At 39.3% G+C, this 19,648-nt stretch overlaps 1 protein-coding gene across 5 annotated transcripts in view; it reads left to right on the top strand.

Annotated features, from left to right (window-relative positions):
- The window catches only part of AGPS (alkylglycerone phosphate synthase), an 82,958-nt gene that overhangs the window by 26,460 nt on the left and 36,850 nt on the right, over positions 1 to 19,648 (top strand). For 4 of the 5 annotated variants that reach the window (XM_027786199.2, XM_027786201.2, XM_027786202.2 and 1 more), the window contains exons 4-5: positions 11,951 to 12,040; positions 16,027 to 16,117. In XM_027786199.2, coding sequence (XP_027642000.1) covers positions 11,951 to 12,040; positions 16,027 to 16,117 — 181 coding nt within the window. Of the gene's footprint in view, positions 1 to 58; positions 297 to 11,950; positions 12,041 to 16,026; positions 16,118 to 19,648 lie in introns of those variants that run through there. The other variant, XM_055811660.1, reaches the window with a different exon arrangement.

Below are 19,648 nucleotides of genomic sequence, written 5' to 3'. Positions count from 1 at the left end.
GCTGCATGCCGGGACGGCCCATATGAGGGGAGCCCCGGCAGGCGCCTTCCGCTCGCCCGACCTCTCACCCGGCGGCGATCGGCGGCACAACACGGAAGTGCGATGGCGGCCGCGGCGGAGGAGGCAGCGGGAGGCGGCGGCGACTCCCCGTCCTCGGCCCTGCGGCGGCTGCGCATCATCTCGGGGCACCTGCGGGGCTCGCCGCGGGCTCCGGAGCGGGAAGCGCTCTCCCCGAGCCCCTGCAAGGCGCAGGGGGGCTCTGCCGGGCCGGCCTCCGGCTCCATCCCGAAGAAGCGGTGGGTGCGGGCGGGGGTCCCCGCGGGGCATCGGGCCCCGGGCCGCTCCGGGGAGTTCCCGCCGGGCTGGGCGGTCTCCCGGAGCGGCCGGCTGTCGGTGCGGGTTGGGACTAGGGCGGCCTGCGCTGTGGAGTGCGGTCTTGCTCCCGCCCGGGACGGTCGTGGGCTGTCGGGGCCTGAGGGGAGGCCCTGCGGGGCGGGGAGGTGCCGGGGGCAGCGGGGGAGGCAGGACGAGGTGAAGCCCAAGCGCGGGTAAAGTGCTGAGGCGGCCCACCACTGTGGGGGCCGGGTGAAACCGAAGGAAGGTGGTCTTCAGCCTCTTACTTGTTTCTGTAGTAAGCGGGGTTGTATGAAAATGGAAAGTCGCTGACAGTCACCTTAGTAACTGGAGGAGCGGTTTAATTTTTGTGAAATATTGTGAGGCTGCTATAATGAAAAATGCAGCACGTGTGAGAAGCGCCATTTGTGTACTGGCCTTCGGTCCTGTTCGCAGGAGTGTGGAACCTCCACCTTACATGAGTGCTGCCAACAGTGTACCCGTACATTGGGCTCTAACTAGAGCTGCTTGGAAATGAATAGTTTTAAGCATATTCACTACCTTTTGTGTTTCTTGCTCCGTTTAGTAGTAGGGAGTTTGAGGTCATGTGAGACCAAGGAAGACAACTAGTCAGATTGGCTAGTTAAATTTTTTTTTCACTGGCTCTTGGATTTATTTTTCTGGTAGATTCTTTTAAGTGCTACAGTTGTGATATCGCCTTTGTGCTGGAGCGGACTTATTTGTTTTGGGATTTCTGCTTTCTCGGTGTGTTTTTTCTATATGTGTGTTGGCTTGCTGTCCCGTAAGAGCATTTTAAGGTTTAGGTTGTAGACAGCTTACTACTTTTCATCAAGCTGTGTACAGGGACTAGTATCTTAGTGTATGGGGCAGTAAAAAGGCAGGTAGGGCAAGTAGTGGGTAAGAGACTTTGTGATCTTTTGGGGGAAATCCATTTAGCCCATGGTTTGCTCTCAACTTTTTTTAAGAAGAGAGCAAGGGACAGTCTGAATTGTTCTAACAGGCCATTTGTGGCCTAGAGCCACAAGCTGAGCTTGCCTGCTTTGGGAGGACTGGGATGTCATAGGTATGTGGTCAGGTGTTAACAACCTAGAAAGCCTTTAGCTCTCTCTCACTGAGGGAATTTGATGTTTTTGCAGGCAGTGTACAAACAGTGCTGCTCACTGGAATTGTTGCCTTCCATATTGAGTTTTTCTCTGGTTAGAATTTAGGAAGAAATCACTGTTTCTGAAAAAGTAACAGTTTAGCTAATTTTCAGAGTTTTATTTTAAATCTACTCTTGCATAAGTTCTACAGCCAGTTATTGTATCCTTGAAGAACAGGAGAAAATAGCTTTTGTGAAGATGCATGTGACCCAAAGGATAGCTACTTTTCTCTATAGAAACAGTCATAGTGAACTTACCACCTGTACTTCTATAACTTATTAACATAGCTCTCTCATATTAGGATTTGCTATAGGATTATAATGGATATGTATTTTTACTCTAAATAACTTGTTCTGCATTGAGAATAAAAATTATGTTGCTTCAAGCACTTTATGAACAAAATGGTACAACTGCTGGATAACTTGGTCTGCACCACAGGTACAACTGTCTTGATGTACTTAAAGCCCAGACTTTTTGTGTGTATAGAAACAAAAAAAAAAACAACCCACCAACCCCTTAAAGGGAGCTGTATCTCTGTCTTAAGATTGCCTTTGAACATCTGAGAGGCAGTTGAAATGTGTTTGAGATGTTGCATGTGAAAATTCTAATACTTAAATATAGCTCGGATATGAGGATCTTGGTAGAGTTTGTGTTTGAGAGCAATACCCAGTTTTGCAGTGAGTGATGGGGAGGGAGACAATTCTGTTGCCTATACTGATTTGGAGGTGGCAAGTGATGAACACCTGAGTCCTGTTCTAGTGACTTTCAGCTAGTCTGGAGCTGGTTGATCTGTTTGTGAGACCCAGAAGGTTGATTGAAAAAAATCTGGTAAAAATAGTTCACCTGTAGATAGGTACAGTGATACTGTGTGGCTTCTATCAGCAATACCAGGATGGTCCAGATGCTTTTTTTTCTTGCAGTCTTCTATATGATGATTCAGCTTTTCTGCCTCTCTTGAACTATTACTTTAAATTTTTCCTAGTAAAGCTGCAGCCAAAAGTACCTTAAGCAAGATTTTTGTTTATTATGCCTGTTGCATCTTACGTGTAATGTTTGAAGTGGTGTCAAAGCTACAGACACTATTGCAGCAGACCAGGTGCACTCTCCTCATGTTGTGTTTCTTCTGTGAAGTAGACTACTTCCTGTGATAAGGAAAAAAAAACCCAAACAAGCATCTGGAGTACTTTAGATGTTAGGTCTCTGATCATAGAAAAAAAAAATAATATTCTGGCTGCTTATCCAATAGTCACTAGACAGTGACCTGCAGGAACATGACTTTCTTGTTGATAGTTCAATGACCAAACTGTTAAGGATCTTATCCAGACATTATTCATCACCAGTGAGGAGAGGAAGGGGAGTATGTGGAATTGACTCAGTCTGTGGGTGCTCACCTAACTGTTCCTGTTTCCAGAGAAAAATGTCTCTGAAGGCTAAACAGTGTCTTTGCAAATTGATGTGTTTAAAGAATGGAATACGTTCCCTACTTCTTAGAATTACAGTGATTGAGATGGGAAAAGTCCTCTAAAAAGACAAGCAATTCTATACTTAAAGAGTATCCTCTTGAGGGAGATCTTAGTTACTGTAAGAGTAGAGAGATGTTACTCCTTGGTGCATTCTTGGCTTGAATTTTGTATTTTAATTCAGTATTGCAGTGGAAGATGGGGATCATAGTTATACATTGTGTGTTGAAGCATTAACAGGGTGATAGGCATGCTGAAAAACTTAATAAAAAATTGAGTTGGAGAAGAACTTTTCCTTGAAATTAGTTTTTCTGAACTTTATGCTGTTGACTGGTTATTAGCAAGCTTGCTCTGCTGGTGAGTCTTGAGTTTAAAAACTTACATATGGTTATTTTGAAGGTGAAGCACATGAAGTGTTCAACATGTAGCACCTTATGTTCTCAAAGCAGTACAACTCCCTAGAACACAGTTGTACCAGAGTAACTGTTATGTATGCTAGAAAGTAAGAGTGCCTCAGAGATGGAGCTTGCACTGATATTAATCTTGCCAAAATAGTTTGTATTGTAATTTATACAAATAAAATTTTAAACACTTTGGCCCTTGTTACACTCAAGCAATACTCCCTTTTAACTAGATGTTGATTCAGTAGCTCATAGGCTTAAAGTTCTTCTGTCCTGGAGCAAGAGAAAGCAGGGTAGGGTTTCCTGATTTTTGCTCTCTTTGTGGAGAAGCTTCTTTCCTGTGGGATGAAGAGAGGCTTGTGGATCTCTTATTATTCAGGATAAACCAAGGGATGCGTGTATAGTCAGCTGTGTGTCTGTATCAAGTGCACACTCAGGTTAACAGGGTAATATGTTAATATTGCCATACCTTCATATAGACTCTTGCAATTCTTGCTGTAGTTGCTTGTAATGATTATGACTTTAAGCAGCAACATTAACTCCTAAGGAGTTGATACTACTTGAATTTAACAAGTAACAGCAGAGGCTTCATATCTTGCCACCAATGCTCAAAGCAATCTTTACTGTAAAAGCTTAACTCTTTAGACAATAGTGTTTAAGCAGCACTTGACACTAAACTGAATTCTAGTATAGCTGACTTCTGAGCTTAAGGTGGTGGAAACTTACAGCAAAGAAGGTAAGGGCTGTTGCAACTAAAATCTTAACAAATCAGAGGAGTAAGAACCTGTTGCTTTGAGGAAGGCATGGCTATTCACAGGAGGTTCTGATTGCATCAAAGGAGTTAATTGCTAGTCAAGGTTAATGATTGAAGTAGAGGAACAGATGAAGTAAGATGATCTCATATGGAAGCATTAATCTGATAAAAATGTCATAATCTGAGGGCAAATGTGACTTCATATGCAACAGTGATTCCTGTCTGTCAGCAGTTCCAAGCAGTTGAATGTCAGCCAGATGAAATGAAAGAAATCTGTAAGAATTTAAGTAATATGACTTTAATTGTTTGATCATGTGATACCAAGTAAACCAAACTGGACATATTCATTGGTTAAATTTTATTAGAAAAAACCTAGATATAAGGTAGAAGTTAAAGTATGTTTAATATTTAAAATACAAGTTTATAGCAAAACCTGAAAATATTGATAGGCTTTTTGATATGTACAGAGATCTGATATGTACAAGAAAATAGATGTGCGTATATATAGTTATTTAAACTTGATTTGTTTATTTAAACTGAATAGAATGATCTGTTAATGCAATAGATTGGAGTAATTACTTGGACTTCCTAGAAGCTACTTTGAGCTGGACTAAAGTAAGGACACCTGTAGTTTTAACAGGTTGCAACCAACTAGACTTTTTCTGAAATGTTACTGTACCTCTTAGTAGAGAACAAGTAATGTGAAGTGTGAAATCAATTGTAGGCTGAATGTGGTGGACAAGCATGATGCCTCTGCAGTGTTGTTATATACAAAACTGGGCTGTTGTGTGCAAGTCTTCAGGGCTGATGGTACAGGCCAACATTTTCTTTAGCAGCTATCTAATGTATTTGCTAGAGCATGCTAAAAGTTCTTTATGCAGTAGGTTAAACAGTGTTGTCCAAGTTAGTCAGTTGTTGTCTGGTGGTGGGTTTTTTAACATAGTGAAGCAGATTTCCTGGTTTTGCAAGCTTTCAAAAATACTTCTCAAAGGACTGATCTGCAGTGTTATAAAAAATATCTTTAAGTTGTTATTTGTTTACTGCCTGGAAGTAAACTGGAAGTAGCTGTGTGTGTGCATTTTTGTAGTAGAGCAGTCTCTTCAAAGATAAAAGAAGCTGGTGTCAGTGGAAGTGGTAGGTGGAATAGAGATAGCTTAAAAATCATCGTTTGACTAAGTGTCTACCAAGAAGCATAGCTATAATGTCTTGGCTTTCCTGAGTCTTTAATTCACCCTAATTGACATAAGCTTTCTACAAAAGAACACTAGAGAAACACAAATTTCCTTGTTCCCTGGGGTTTTGCTTATTACAATGTGGTGAAATGAAGAATAATGAAATAGGGCTAGGAACATGTGTAAGGAGAGTTAATATTTGTTTTATCAGAACAGTGTGGGTTTTTTTTAAAAAAGCAGCACACTGCTTTTGTGTACCTAAACCCTTGAAGTCTTAGACCTGAAATCTTGTGTCTGCATTTGGTGCTTGTTGTAGGTTTACACTACCTATGAGCTACACTGCTATGAACCCAGGCTTGTGTTGCTATATCAGATATTCAGCAAACAGAATAGCAACTGAATCGGGTGTATGTGCAGCTGCAGGGGGGTAGTGGAAGTGTGGGCTACAGAACCTGAATGTGTCTAAGATTATAAACCAGATGTTTGACTTCAGAGCGATTACATTTGGTTTGCTGCAGGGAAGATCCTCCAAGAGGGAAGTAGTGTAAGAATGACAAGTACAGCAGATACTCCCTGCCTGCAGCATGGCATTCTTCAGATAAATGATGCTTTCGCAAAGCAGTTCTTGAAGGGCTTCCTTGGGTTACATTCCCTTTTCTAATTTCAGGCACCTGATACTAATGTACTACTGGCTTCAAAAACACTGGAGTGCTTGCTTATGTGGTTGTGAAGTGTGACTATATAACCCAGACTGCTTCAGGAGAGAGTGGGAGTGACCTCCTGGTATCGCCTGTGTCCTGAATTTCAAGCTGGTGATCTGAGTTGGTAACCAAAAGCCCAGCTGAGGTGGGCTTTGAGGAGTTACTGTTGGGTAGGGTCTTGTAACCCCTTAACACTATAATACTGTCTCAGTTTTACTGCACCCGTGTGCTGAGTTTTGCAAGAACTCTGCAACCTGCAGGACTCCTCTGCATTAGGCAAATACTGGTGTTTTGGTCCATGGGGTAGTTCTTAAAACTGTCACTTTAAACTAATTTCCAAGAATGTGTGGGTTCTTGGATCATGGAACAGGAGTGTCTGTGAGCATTTTATGTGTATGTTGCTTTAATGCTGAGTATCAGCTGGTGATTGAATTGAAAATGCTGATGGTTATTGTAAGGAAATTGATGTGTCTTGGCCATCCATCTGAGTTGCATTGATTCAGCTGGGTTGAACTGCTCTTCATCTGGCTTCTCTGAAGAAAATACATGAAACTGTCACTTGTTCTTTGAGTAAATTAGCCTGTTTGTCTCAGTTTTGTGTATAAAGTACCATATCTGCAGATTATTTTGGGGAAGGGGGAAGTTTTGTTGATATATCTGTGCTTAGATGGTATGTCTGTGTAATGAAGCAATTCCATTTGTTAAATCATGTGATGCTAATGTTTGGAGTTGATTCATTACTTTATCTTGGTTCTGATACTTCATTGAACATAATCTCATAACTTCATCATAACAGAAAACTGTTTACTTCCGGTGTTACAATATCAACATGCTTTTTAGACCTTGGAAAATAAAAGGCTCTAACTGTTGGTGATACTTCTGTTTTGCAGTAGAAAACTCTGCTCCACTGTTGGTTATAAGTATTGTGCATGCAGATGTCTCGTATGTACTTGTGATGTGGATTTGAAACAACTGAAAAACTATATCTATGGCTTAATTTCCATGTGGGTGAAATTTGCATGCTGAGCCTGGATACCTGTGGGAGACCCTGTGCTTGTTCCTCAGCTTCCTAGGGAGAGACAAGAACCTTTTCAACTAGTCACTGTGCCTCTTGCTAAAACACAAAAGTTGGAGAGTGCTGGCAGGTACAGTTTTGTTGCAGTAGCACAGGTCTGGGGGCCTCTGCTTGCTCAGCTAGGTGACTGGATGCCCCGGGAGCACTAGTTCAGCTGGTGGGTCAGGGGCCACCCTCCTGCCCCACTCTGGGCTGGGCATGCTGTCACCTTGTGAGCTTCTGCCCAGTTTGTAGGCACCTTAATGGTCATTTGGGGGCTTAATATAGTGCCTTGTGCTGGGACTTGAACAGCATCCTGCCCAGTGTCTCCTTGATTATTCCATAGCCAGTTTTCCAGAAAAACAGAATAAGTTTAACTTGTATTTTGCTGTAAAAAATCCTTATTGCATAGTCAAACTAGTATTTCAGTGTTGGGCATTGCAATGAAAGTGAAATATTTAAATTCATTTAGCCTAGTCACACTGTTTTCATCTCCTATTGTCACTGTTTCCATGGTAACTTGTTTTCTTTCATTTTTTTCCCTTCAGGCAATATAATTTTGCGTGTATATGTATTAAAGTTAAGCAAGCTTTGCCTTATACTACTTCATACATTTCAGTAGTGAATTTCTGGCTTTTAAGTTAGAAGGCAGAAAGAACTGGTAATTTCCTACTATTTCTGACTAAAATATTCCATGTTTGTCAAAGCCGAAAGTAGAGTTAGTGAGCCCTGGTATTTGGTTGAAGCCAATGTACTGAATAGGAAAGCTGTTGTCTTTAGATGAGACAGTTCAGATAACAATACAGAGCTGAGTAATGTTGAATTCAAAGCAAGAGTAATACAAAATGTTGATGAGTATTTGCTGTATATATTCTTGGAAAGGGGGCTGGGAAGAAAAATAGAAGGGTGTATAAATTGCCTTGCTACACATAGAACACATGTAGCATGAAGATGTCAGCTGACTAAGCCAAACTGAGCATCTTGTTTTTCAGGTTGGGGCATGGAACTTTTTAACATGCTTTGAGACATTCAGATGATATTCAGTGTTTTCAGATATTATGCAGGGTATTCAGGTTATTTTTAGTTAAACTCTTGAAATTTTGGAGAACAAGGATAGCAACTACTACTGCAAAGTAAATTGCTTCAGATGGTACAAAATATTGATGTGTTAGAGGATACATAGTTTGTAGAAGTCTAGGTGGGTATAATGGTGGTATGTATTAATCGCAGGTCAATTTGTTGTTTGAGTGCCTTGGTGTCAGAGCCAGGATTGGATATATTGAGTATTCATGCATGGAGGGAGCTTTTAATGTGTGCTTAGGTCTGCAGGTGCTCAGTAATTCTTTCTGCCCTTTATACTCTTCTGGAGTATAAGTTTAACACTGAGATTTTTGGGAATGAAAATCTTGGGAAATGTAGAAGGCTATATTGATTGCTCAGTCACAATTTGGATCTTTCTTGAGAGCAGAGGCAAATGTGGTGTGTGATGCTGATGTGGCAGGCAACTCTTAATTGCTACACTAGGGTATTACAGTGGGAGTGCTGTGCTGGAGCTGGGGTGTGAAAAGCTCTTTCGAAGGAATGGTGATGTGTATAAATGCTGCAAAAGGGTAGTATTACAATGAAGAAGGGGAAGGAACATTTATGATTAGAAAAAGACCTTTTTCCTTGTTTGCCTTCTGTTTCTTATGCTGTCAAATTGCAGCTTTGATTTCCAAATGTAAGCTGGAAAGACAAGGAAATGCAAAGCAGGTGTGTCTTATAGTGTATTTCCCTTAATTGAGGGAGCTGGTGTAGTGAGGCAGACCTGGGGAGGAACAGCATACTGCCTTGGCCTCTGTCTTGCAGAGCCGCTTGCACCTTTTCTTAGGAAGAGTGTTACATATTAGTTAACTAATTATTCAGAAAAGTTCTGCTACAGTCTTTGAATTATATCTGTATGACACTGCCTCAGTAGTCAAGGAGGCTTGTAGATATCTCTGGATGTCTCCTGCTTTTCTCTGCGATTAAAGTAATTGTCTTGAGTCTTGAGCTCTTGTTCATGAAGGGCATACTTCTCAAATAATATGCAAGAAGATCTCAACAGCTTGCTCTTTCTGTAGGCCATGTCAGTTACAAATCAGTGCTGGCTAACCAATCCTTATTTTAAAATCTGGTCTGTTTAGGCTTCTTTTTTTTTAGGGAGCTGGATGCAGGATTTCCTCTAATGTGTTCTTGGTATGTAGGCGTGAAGTGCTAGGAACTACAATAAATTAATCAAACAACAGTTCTTGAACTGGCAATACTTTGGTATGATGAAACAAAAAGAAAGAATAAATGTAAGATGGCTTGTTACAAAAACAGCCTTTCCTGTCTCCAGACAGAAACCTTGTTTCACTTGGTATAATTTTGAATATAAATTGTGTGACTTCTCGTGGTGTTTTCCTGCCATAAGATAGAATACTGCCCATTATGCAGGATGGGGGGAGATCTCCTGATTTTGTGTTATGAGGTAGCTGAGATGTTTTAAACTAGCAGTTCTGCACACATGCAGTCTGTTATATTAGATCTTAATTTAATTGTTCTCATCACACCAATAAAAGCAGCTGTGTTGTCTGGCAGCATAAACCTTTGTGTACTTATTTTATTCAGGAGTAGTTCAACCTGAAAATAAACTTGAGTTCTAACTCTTAACCTCTTCTCTGTGTTTTAAAGCCTGATCAAAGCACCAAGTACTCTTAACACCAATCTAGGAAAGTAGGCCTTTAGAAAAGGCAAACAGCTGGGAATGCAGGCAGCTTAGCAGAAAGACTTCTTACCTGGGTCTTTGTTCAGTGCCAGAATTAATAGTACCTCCCCTGGATTTTGTGGGAAGTATCTGTCTGTACCAACATCAGGACTAATGGTGGTTTCAAAGCTGTGCTTTGGCAGTTTCTTATGTTCCTTTAGAGCCTGGTCTTCTGTGTCTTGGTCTGTCTGTCTCCAGCTTTGCAGCTGGTTTCTCTAGCCTGTTTCATGCATCATACTTGGCATGCTTATTTTGGTACTATCTTGCAAGTGGACTTCCCTCTCTAAACTGGGGGGGAAACTGCTTGAGCCTTCCTCAAATTTCACTTACTAATATCAAGTCTCTTCTGACTTTACGGGATTTGACAGACTACAGAGATCAGTTATATAGAAATACTACATTTAGTCAGCAGAGGGAGAAATCTTGCCTTGAGGAGGACTAAAATGATGGGGATTTGAGGGGAACATTTAGCTTGAAGGAAAAAAAAAAATGCTGCTTGAGTTGGGCAATTCTGTGTCAGCTTGCTCACAGCTGGGAACAGCTCAACTGTATGAATTACTGTCTTTGTGGAATTTATGAATATATACAATATTTATAAATACACATATATGGAATATAAGAATGTGTGAAAATAGGCAAGTCTGCATAACATGCTTTAAGACACTTTTTCATAATCTGTAATGTCAGTGCAATAGCACAAGGCATTCCTGTGCTATCAGACATGAGTGGATGCTTGCCCTTTTGTGAGTGAATATTACACATCTAAAGATCAAGTCTATCAAGAGAGGAGGCAGCCAGAGGGGCTTCTGTGTCTGGACAGTGGTCTGCTCAAACAGTTTAATTCTGGCTGAAACTTTAGAATCAGTTCCTCGCTGTGGAAGAACAGTGTAGACTGAATATCTCACAAAACTGTATAATGCAGTTTCAGTACTCAGTAACTGATAAAGCTTGCTTCAAGTGCTAGATTTGTCAAAGGCTTGTTGAAATGTCTGGTTCAAACAATTGTAAAGAAATACACATCCATGGATATTTTTTCATTTAATTGAAATCTTGTGTACAGGCAGTTTGAAGAAAGAACTTTTACTAAGCCAAGTCTACTTAATTACAACACTGACAGTCAGCAGCCTATGTTAATATTATCTTTATAATGAAGGTCTTTGGTAATCAGTCATCACCCAGTTACCTTTTAATGCCAGTGTTACCTACAACTGACTTGAGGCAGTACTTTCTCTGAATCGTGAGGTCTTTTTGAAATGGTCACCTCTGATCATCTTAGTTTTGCATTAGACAGTCAGAGTAAGCTTCGTTCACTGTATATGGTAAAGCAAGGTAGATCATCTGTTTTCAGACTAAGAATTTATATTAATAAAATTCAGGGTTTAGGTTAGTATTTAATTTCTGCTGTAAATAAATAGCAGAGTACTTAGTTTAATGTGTAATTACTCTGTATATTTCTGAGTCTTAAATCTTACATTGATACACTTCTAATGACTTTAGCAACACAGTATCTCTTAGGATATGGTTGTGCTTAAGGTATTTCAATTTTGTGGTTGTATTTTGGCAGTTGTGGGTTTGGTTTTTTATCTTCTCTTTCTTATGGTGACACATTCATGTTGCATTTAGTATGTTATTCCTGTGTTTCTTGGGGTTTGGTTTTTTTGACTTTCCAAAATGTATTTTCAATCTAAATGTGTCTCTGAAAGTGCCACATCAAGTGAATGTTATTAAGAATGCACAGAGATTACAGTAGTGTTACCAAACAACTAGAATTGTCTTTTTAATTCTGAAAATATTTGGCTATTACCTTTTTGTGTGTTAATATTTATGTGTAGATTTAAAACCAAGCATCTTTCAAACATTACTCTTGACAATTTGAGAATATCACGTTACAGTGTGCGCTGACTTACATGTAGTAAGCTGGTAGTAGTTTTTATAAAGCATCTTGTCTTTTAAGTCTTAGGATGCTATCTGAAGGAGTAGTGGTTGTGCCAGCAGAATTACTTTTAGCTGTAAGCTATGCACTTCTGATACGTACTTGATTTCTTGTATTGCTATCTGATAAGGCTTTTTTCCAAAGCCATATAACTACAAATAATTTTGGGCTTGCAGTATGCTAACATTCTCACTTATTTTTCTCCCTTTAAGGCAAGAACTTCTGAAGTGGAATGGATGGGGATATAATGACTCCAAATTCATCTTCAATAAGAAGGGTCAAGCAGAATTTACAGGAAAAAGGTAAGTTGAAAACTTATATAACTGAAGTATCTTATTTAGTAAGTTTTTAAAAAGTTTTAAAACTGCACTGCTCAGGTAATCCAAAGAAGGTAGTAACACTTGCTTTATCTCATAGAACAGATTATTAGTTCCTCATGTAACAGATTTACTGAATTCTATGCACAGTAGTCTAATGTGTAGTAAAATAAAAGTAGTTTGGCTTAGTGGATTTTGAATTCTAAGTATTTTGAAGACAAATTAATATGAGTCTAACTTCATATGCTCTGTGTATTAAACTTCCTTTGGAGAATGACATCAGACTGAGAATCGGCACCATGTTCTAAAGCTTTAGGTAACGTGCAGCAGGTCTGTGCTGTTTTGAGAATCTCTTGATCATCAACAAATTGCTTAATTAAACTTTCAACTTGTGTTTTAGGTTTCTTAACCATTGTGCATGGAGCTGCTTTATCCTCTGATCTTAAAAATAAATGGCTTTTCAGTTGTATGTTCTGTAGTGGCAACACTTCTGATTTATTGCCTACTAGCCCTTTGTATCACAAGCTTGTTTTTCTGAGAATTTTTTTAAGGAAATGACATTAAAATTAAGTCTACTTGAGGATTTCTTCACTTTTCTTCCAGTGAAACTTAAGCCTCTCACTTGACAACTTAATGCTGGGGGTTTTTTCTGCCTCAGCGGAAAGTAGTCTTGCAGTCTCTTCTGTGGTTCAAAAAATACCCTTTTTGTAAGAGTAAAGAAAAAGCATGGGGAAGAGAATTAAGTTTGAAATAAGTACTGTCCTTCAGGAAAAACTTTTTCCTGGTCTTTGAGCTTGCATAAACAAGCATGAGCTAGTTAGGTTTTTGAAGCTTTGATTCAAACTAGGATGTTGAGTGCTTCAGCTCTTAATTTCCAGGCCCAGATTAAAATGCCTAGCCTTGTCTTAGGCACTTGAGTTCATGTTATAACATTTAGGGAGATCTTCATCATCTTTCTTATCTTGCCAGGATTCTGGCACTTGTCACTTTGTTGCTCATTCTTTCATCTGTTATTTTTGTTTATCTGGGGTAGGTTATGCTGCACAAAAAAATCTACCCAGTGTACTTTGAAGGGAAAAATGGTGAAGGACTGGACTTGAATATTTTTTTTTCAGGAGGAAGCATTGAGGCTGCTGTTTGACTGATGAGTACCAGTCAGTCATAGTTCTAGAAGGGGGATGATAGTGTTGGGTTTTTTCCCCCCATCTCTATTCTAACTGATAGATAATACTAGAAATGCCCTGTTGGGCCACACCAGTGTAGTTTCTATGGAACAGTTTGTCACGGTGGCAAAAGTGTTTGAAGTCAAAATGGGAGAATAAGCATCTGGAAAGATACAGATGTAGTGTCCTTTCAGTATCCACTTAAAGATCTGTTGTCCACGAATTTGTCTAGCTTTCAAGTCCGCTGATACTACCTGTCTCTATAGCGTACCATGGCAGCAAGTTACGGGTTGCTGTGCTGTTCTGTAAAGTACTTGTGTTTTAAATAAAGTATCCCTTACTGTGTGGCAGGATTAGGTGAATGATAGTTCTTCAGCTTATCTACTTTTTTTATTGATTATGCAAGACTCAGTCATATCTTCTCTTCTACTTTCTCTCCATGCTGAGGAGTCCTGGGCATTTCAGTCAGATTGTAAGGCCCTTTGGTCTTCACAGTTGTTCTCTGAACCTCTACTACATCTCTAGTTCTACTACATCTTTTTGGAGATACAGGGACAAAAACTGTGCAGCACTCAAGGTGTGTATACACAAGGGTTCTACAGAATGGCAAAAAACTGTTGTCTGTCTTACAGCTGCCTGGTTGATGCATAGCACTGGCTGCTGTTGTATGTTGTCAGTCAAGATGCCATGATTTTTGCTGTACAGACTACCAGTCTGATTCTGCAAAATATGCAAGTAATGCTGCTTTTTTCTTGGCTTTTGCAATTACCTAAATTTTCTCTTCTATCTTCATTTGTCTCTCCAGTTTTTTTAAGGTCGAGTTTCTCTCTCAGTTCCAGTCTCTCCAAAAGAGCTTAATATTAGTCACCTAGTTGGAGAGTCCTCTGAATCCAGGTCACTGATGAAAACATTGTGTAAAACTGGTCCCAGTACTAGTGTGTGGCAGGCTGCACTCATGAGTCTGTCTTGGACAGTGATCAATAAACCCTGCCTTTTGCTTTTTGTCTTAACTTTGTCTTATCCTTCAGCCTGTAGAAGAACCTTTCATTCTGTACTGTAGCAATGTATTTTCTTAAATAGCTTTTGGAGCAAACACCTGTGGAAGTATAAAGGAACATGGAATTTCATGTTCACTGTATTCCCTTTATTCATTTCGGTTACTTCACAGACTGATAGAACTCCAAGGGTTAGTGAAACAGGATTTCCCTTTATGAAAGCCATGCTGACTTTCCCAACAGGTTGTGCTTTTCTGTGTGTCAAATCATCTTCTTGTTACAGACTACCATCTCACCAGGGATAGATGATACTTACTAGTCTGAGCAACTAAACCTGTTTCTTGGGGGTATGTGTGGGGAGGTCTTTTGGGGTGTGTGTGTGTGTGTATGCGGAGCTTCTTGCACCATCAACATACAAAGCTTGCTTCCTGAGTAATTGTGTTGTGTTCTGTGCAGTAAACTCACTAACTCCCTTAATATTGTGACTTTTGTCTGTGTCTTGACTTAAAAGTTGTTGGTTTTCTGATGGCTTTAGTTTGTCCTTTGAACAAGTGATTAAGGTTACCCTTGCATGCTACCTATAGTAATAGGCTGGCAATACCAAAAAGTGTGTGGAGGAAAAAACAATCCAAGCTGACACTTGAGTCCATCTGTACCTTTGTTGCAAACCCCTGATGGGAATGCATTAAATTTTCATTGCTTACTGCACTTTCCTTTTCATAGAATTAATGTAACTGTTTCACATTGGTGTGATGGAACAGTAACTGTTGCAGGAGGAATGCTTGAATGCTGTCTTCAAAGCTGAAGAGTCTAGCTTGAGTTGAGATACAATTGTAGTCTTTTATCTCTAGGAATAGAGTAGGGTGGGGTTTTTTTGCAATAGGAGAACTAGGTGGTAGTTGAGGTAAGGGAAGGAAAGGAATTGATCTTTTTGTATAATATGTGACTTAGTTGTAGAGTTGTTTGCAACAGCTGTGAAGGACAGGGTCACAACTGGATTAAGTGACTGAATAATCTTAGAAGGAATGCCCATTGGGCCTAATGCAGTGTCCCAGGTGCAAACTATAGTAAAAATTCTCAGCTGCTGAAAGCTCTTAATACCAAAGAAAAGTCCTTTTTCTCCTTTCGGAGAATGCTTGTGCATATGTAAACTGCACAAGGTGTGTATATGTATACAATTAATAGCAGTAGTTTCTACCTGCTAAAGTGTGTCCCCAGCCTTACTTGTTTTCACATGTGGTACACATGATCACAAACAGTTCCTCTGTCCCATGTCTGAGTTCTTTTGTTACATGGCTAAGCTGTTATTGAAGTGTTTGTGATAAAAATAATTTCATGTTGCTTGATGAATTCTGATGCACTCTGAGGAAGGAACCTTTAACACTGTTCTTTTCTTGAAAACATGTAAGGTGTACTGAGCTGGGTTCATGTGTCTGAGACTGGATACACTGCAATGTAAACAGTAAACATGTCCTCTGCCTGTAACTGGCGTTTAAACTGTGACACTGCTTTCTACACTATTGAAAGGGAGAGACCTTTTTTAAGAGCAAAGATGGGGGGGTGGGATATCTGAAAAGCCTTATGCCACAATTCCCAAAGGTGATGAAAAAAAAATACCTAAGATGTTGACGATTGGATTTTCTGTGAAGTACAAAACAGATACAATGAAATGTGCAGTTGCATGAAATGTGCAGAAGTTCTGTAGGCTTGTAGGTGAAGAACTTTATTTAAAACTTTTGTGCATACATAGAATCAAAAGAAGTGTATCTGAAATACAGTGATTTAAAATGACTCTGTAATATTGACTTTTCAGGTACAGATTAGGTGGTATGGTATTACCAACTTTTAAGGAATGGATAGAAAAAACCTTTGGAGCAAGTCTGGAGCACAAAACTACCTCTAGAGTAAGTAAATAGCTGAACCAGTTCTTTTGAACATTAGTCTTGGTGATAACCAAGACCACACTGTTAAAGATGATACAGCTGTTGTCCTGAAGGTCACATTGCATATAAATATAGTGTATTAATACCTCAGTAGTTATACGTCGAATACTTTGAAAAAATGCTGTGAAACCTTCAGTGACTTAGTATGACTTGTGGTTCCAGGTTAACTGGTAGTACTTTTATTGGAATGAAGATTTCCAACACAGGGAGTTTTCTGTCCTTGTTTGTAGGTTGCTTTTCAAGACTGGAAACTGTTAGCCTAGAGGGAATTTTTAGGCAACTACGATGTTGTTCATGGTAACAGAGACAGAAGATACAGTGAAGTTAAATTGTGCTGTTTTCAGTGTATTTAATGATTTCAAAGTTCTTATGTGACCATAATTTTTTTTATGGGTCTGGGTGCTTAAAACTGGCTACCAGAATACTCAAGATTGAACTGAATGTTTTCAGAAAGACACATTCAGGATGTTCTGGGTTTTGTGAAGTATCCATATTTTGCTTTTTAAAGAGCAATTAATGTTAGTCAGGAGACCTGACTCCCTTCAAAGAATTCCTTTGAGGCTCTGGGTTCCTGACTAGATAGCTGCTTAAGCAGCTGTGTTGGAAGCAGACTGTGCTTGTACAGTGACTATAGCCACCTTGCTTTGAGTAAGTTTTACTCATTACTTGAGTGACTTCAAGATTGTGTTATCTCTGAACCAGGTAATCTCTTAGGGCCTGAAAATTCAAATGTTTCTTCAGTCTTCTGTTAATAAAGACATTCTTTCATCTTCTGTGACTTGAAGGATCTCAATCTGCCAATATGTTTTAAAAGAAATCATCTTGATGTGAGGGTTCTCCTTGACCAGGCTTGGTCTTAACTAGCAGCTGCTTCAACTTCTTGTGACCAAAGGTCCTGAGAGCTGTTGTTCCTCTTCTACATGTAGTAGAGAACATGTAGAATGAAGTAGAGTTGGAAGTCAAGAGCAGATTCTCAAATAGTATCTTGATTCCACAGTATGTCTTGCAAACCAGCTCTTTAGGATGTCTGCCAGCCATGTTGAATGCTTTCCTGTTATGTTGTGCCACTCTGGTTCTGTAAATCTTGTTGTAACCTGAAACAGGCTGACTTGACACATAATAGGACTCTGGAGTCTCCAATATGTCTGACGTACCAACTGCTACTGCAGGATCCCCGTTTTAATGTCTCTTGTAGTTCCTAGTTTATATATCAGGTTATCATGCTGTATTGTTTTTTCATCTTCTATTGTTGTCAGAGCATGAAGAATCTCGGGTATAGGAACAGCAATAGGAGAGGGATCTCTTGGTCCTTTTGTCTTTCACCTGTCCTGCCTCTGTTGTATAAGACTGGAGGGTTCCCTGTTGTATGCAACTTCTGTTATAATTAACAACAGTAAATGTACCTGCTTCTGTGATGCTCAAGGCCTACTGATAGCTTTTCGCTTTTCAGACTAGATTTATGAGATAGCAGTTTAGACCTAGTTCACACAGGCTTCCTGTCTAGCCTTTCAATGCACAAATCTTAAAATATTTCAGTCCCATAAGAATAAATACAGATATATTTTTGTTTGGCGTTGTGTATAAGATTTTTATAGATGAATAATCAACTTTTCAATCTTGATGAAAACTTAAGGATTAAAATACTTGTAGAAGAGAAAGATGAAGATACTTAAAGCCCCACCAGCAAGGAATCATTACAGCTTTAATAGTTGGTGTCCCTCGTATGGAGAACAAAAATCTTCAAGCACTTTGTGTTCAACTTAAAATTATATGAAATAGTTCTGTCTATAGAAATCCAGTAAGAAACCAAAGTTTACAATAGAAAATGTAAGCACAGCTTGCAAGGATTTTTTCTTGAAGTGGTTTAAAGATCTTTAATTTGTATCTATTTATTTCTCTTCTTTCAAGTTTCTCTCCGAGCTCTGCCCTTTGGGTGAACAGAGCACTATGAATGTGCAGAATAGTAAGAGCAGCAGTCCAAGACTTCCTCTGTGCTCATTGTGACTGGCCCCTAAATTCATGATATCTCACTAGTGGTATGCCTCTCACCTGAACAACTCTTAATCTCAGCCTCTGTGTTTGTAGGTGACAAAGCTAATATGTTGGAGGGAAAAGCCTTTTCCTTGCATGTCTGGCACCTCATTTCAAGGAGTATAGTATTATCATTAAAGTCAGTCAGAACAGCACATATCCTACTCCAGAAGTCAAATTATTGTTAAAACTATATTTTTATTAGGTTTTGTATCCATATGAAAACTCTGAAACAAACATTTGGTTATCCTTTTGAACCTCTGAATGTTGTTAGCTGTCAGTCATGAATGTATCATGCAGATGGTGCTTTCTGAATTATTCCTTTAAGTACTTTTAATTTCTACATAACCTTACACAGTTTCTGCTATGCTAGCAGTGGACACTGGTAGACAAGTTCCATGACTCTGGATCTTTTAACTACCTGAAAACTTTCCAGTTGAACTTTAAAACTTCCTGCTTCAGCTCTCCCAACTTAACCTATTCAGAATAGACTAGTGCTGTGGTGGCACATGGGAGACTATTAATCTCTTATTTCCGTTGCTGTTACCTTGGTAACAGGTGCTGTCCTCTAAGGTTTTATCTTAAGGCACATAATGGTAAAAAATACCTGCTGTTCTGGATGTTATATAGAGCAAAGATGGGCAAAACTCTGTTCTAGGAAAGGAAACTTAGATGTGTGAGTATAACTTCCAGAAACTTAAAGGTGAAAGAAAAGTGAGTTCAGTTTTGCTGTTTTCTCTTTGTACTTGTGAAGAAGCATAGGCTAGGCTTATCAAATAAATGTCTAAGTTCCTTTGACTGTATGGACAATCTTGTACAAAATAATTTTTGATGGTAGGGCTTTAAGCGAGCTTTTTGGCATCATTAGGCAGCCTGTAGTCTTTCCTGATAGCTTTGTAATGAAATTGCAACCATATTCTCTCAAGTTGAAGGCAATGTCAGTTAACTTGTCAGGAAGGTTTTCATGGCAGAAGTTTGAAAGCACTGCGCTGTGTTTTATCTAATTTTTTGCAACTCTTAATTTTTAAGATTGTAGTTAAAATGAAAGATGTGGTAGTGAAGAATGTTCAGTTCTGCTTTCAAACTTGAGGTCAAGAGTTTTTCATGTTAATATTTTCTTTCAGAGTAGTTGAAGCTGAGAAGTTAGTTTAGTCAAATACAAGCTTTATCTCTAAGGGGCTCTTTAATTAGAGGCCATTTGCAAAAGATGACATCTTCCTGCAGGGAGATTACCTATAGAAAAGTATAAATTATTTACTCTGTTTTTAAGGAGGGGAAAAAAGCATATGTTTTTCTGAAGCTTTAAAGCACTTAAAAGCATTAAACTTAATGTCTACAAAGATCTTTTTTTTTGGAAATGGATCCTGTAAAAAAAACTTACTTGGAGAATGAGAATTCAAGAAGTCAACACATGAACTATGTTTTTAAGTGCCTATATCTAAAGTGGCCTTTTCAAAAGAG

The sequence above is a fragment of the Falco peregrinus genome, chromosome 8 (assembly GCF_023634155.1).
Source record: "Falco peregrinus isolate bFalPer1 chromosome 8, bFalPer1.pri, whole genome shotgun sequence".
In the NCBI taxonomy this organism is placed as follows: Eukaryota; Metazoa; Chordata; class Aves; order Falconiformes; family Falconidae; genus Falco; species Falco peregrinus.
This window is presented reverse-complemented; position numbering and strand designations above follow the sequence as displayed.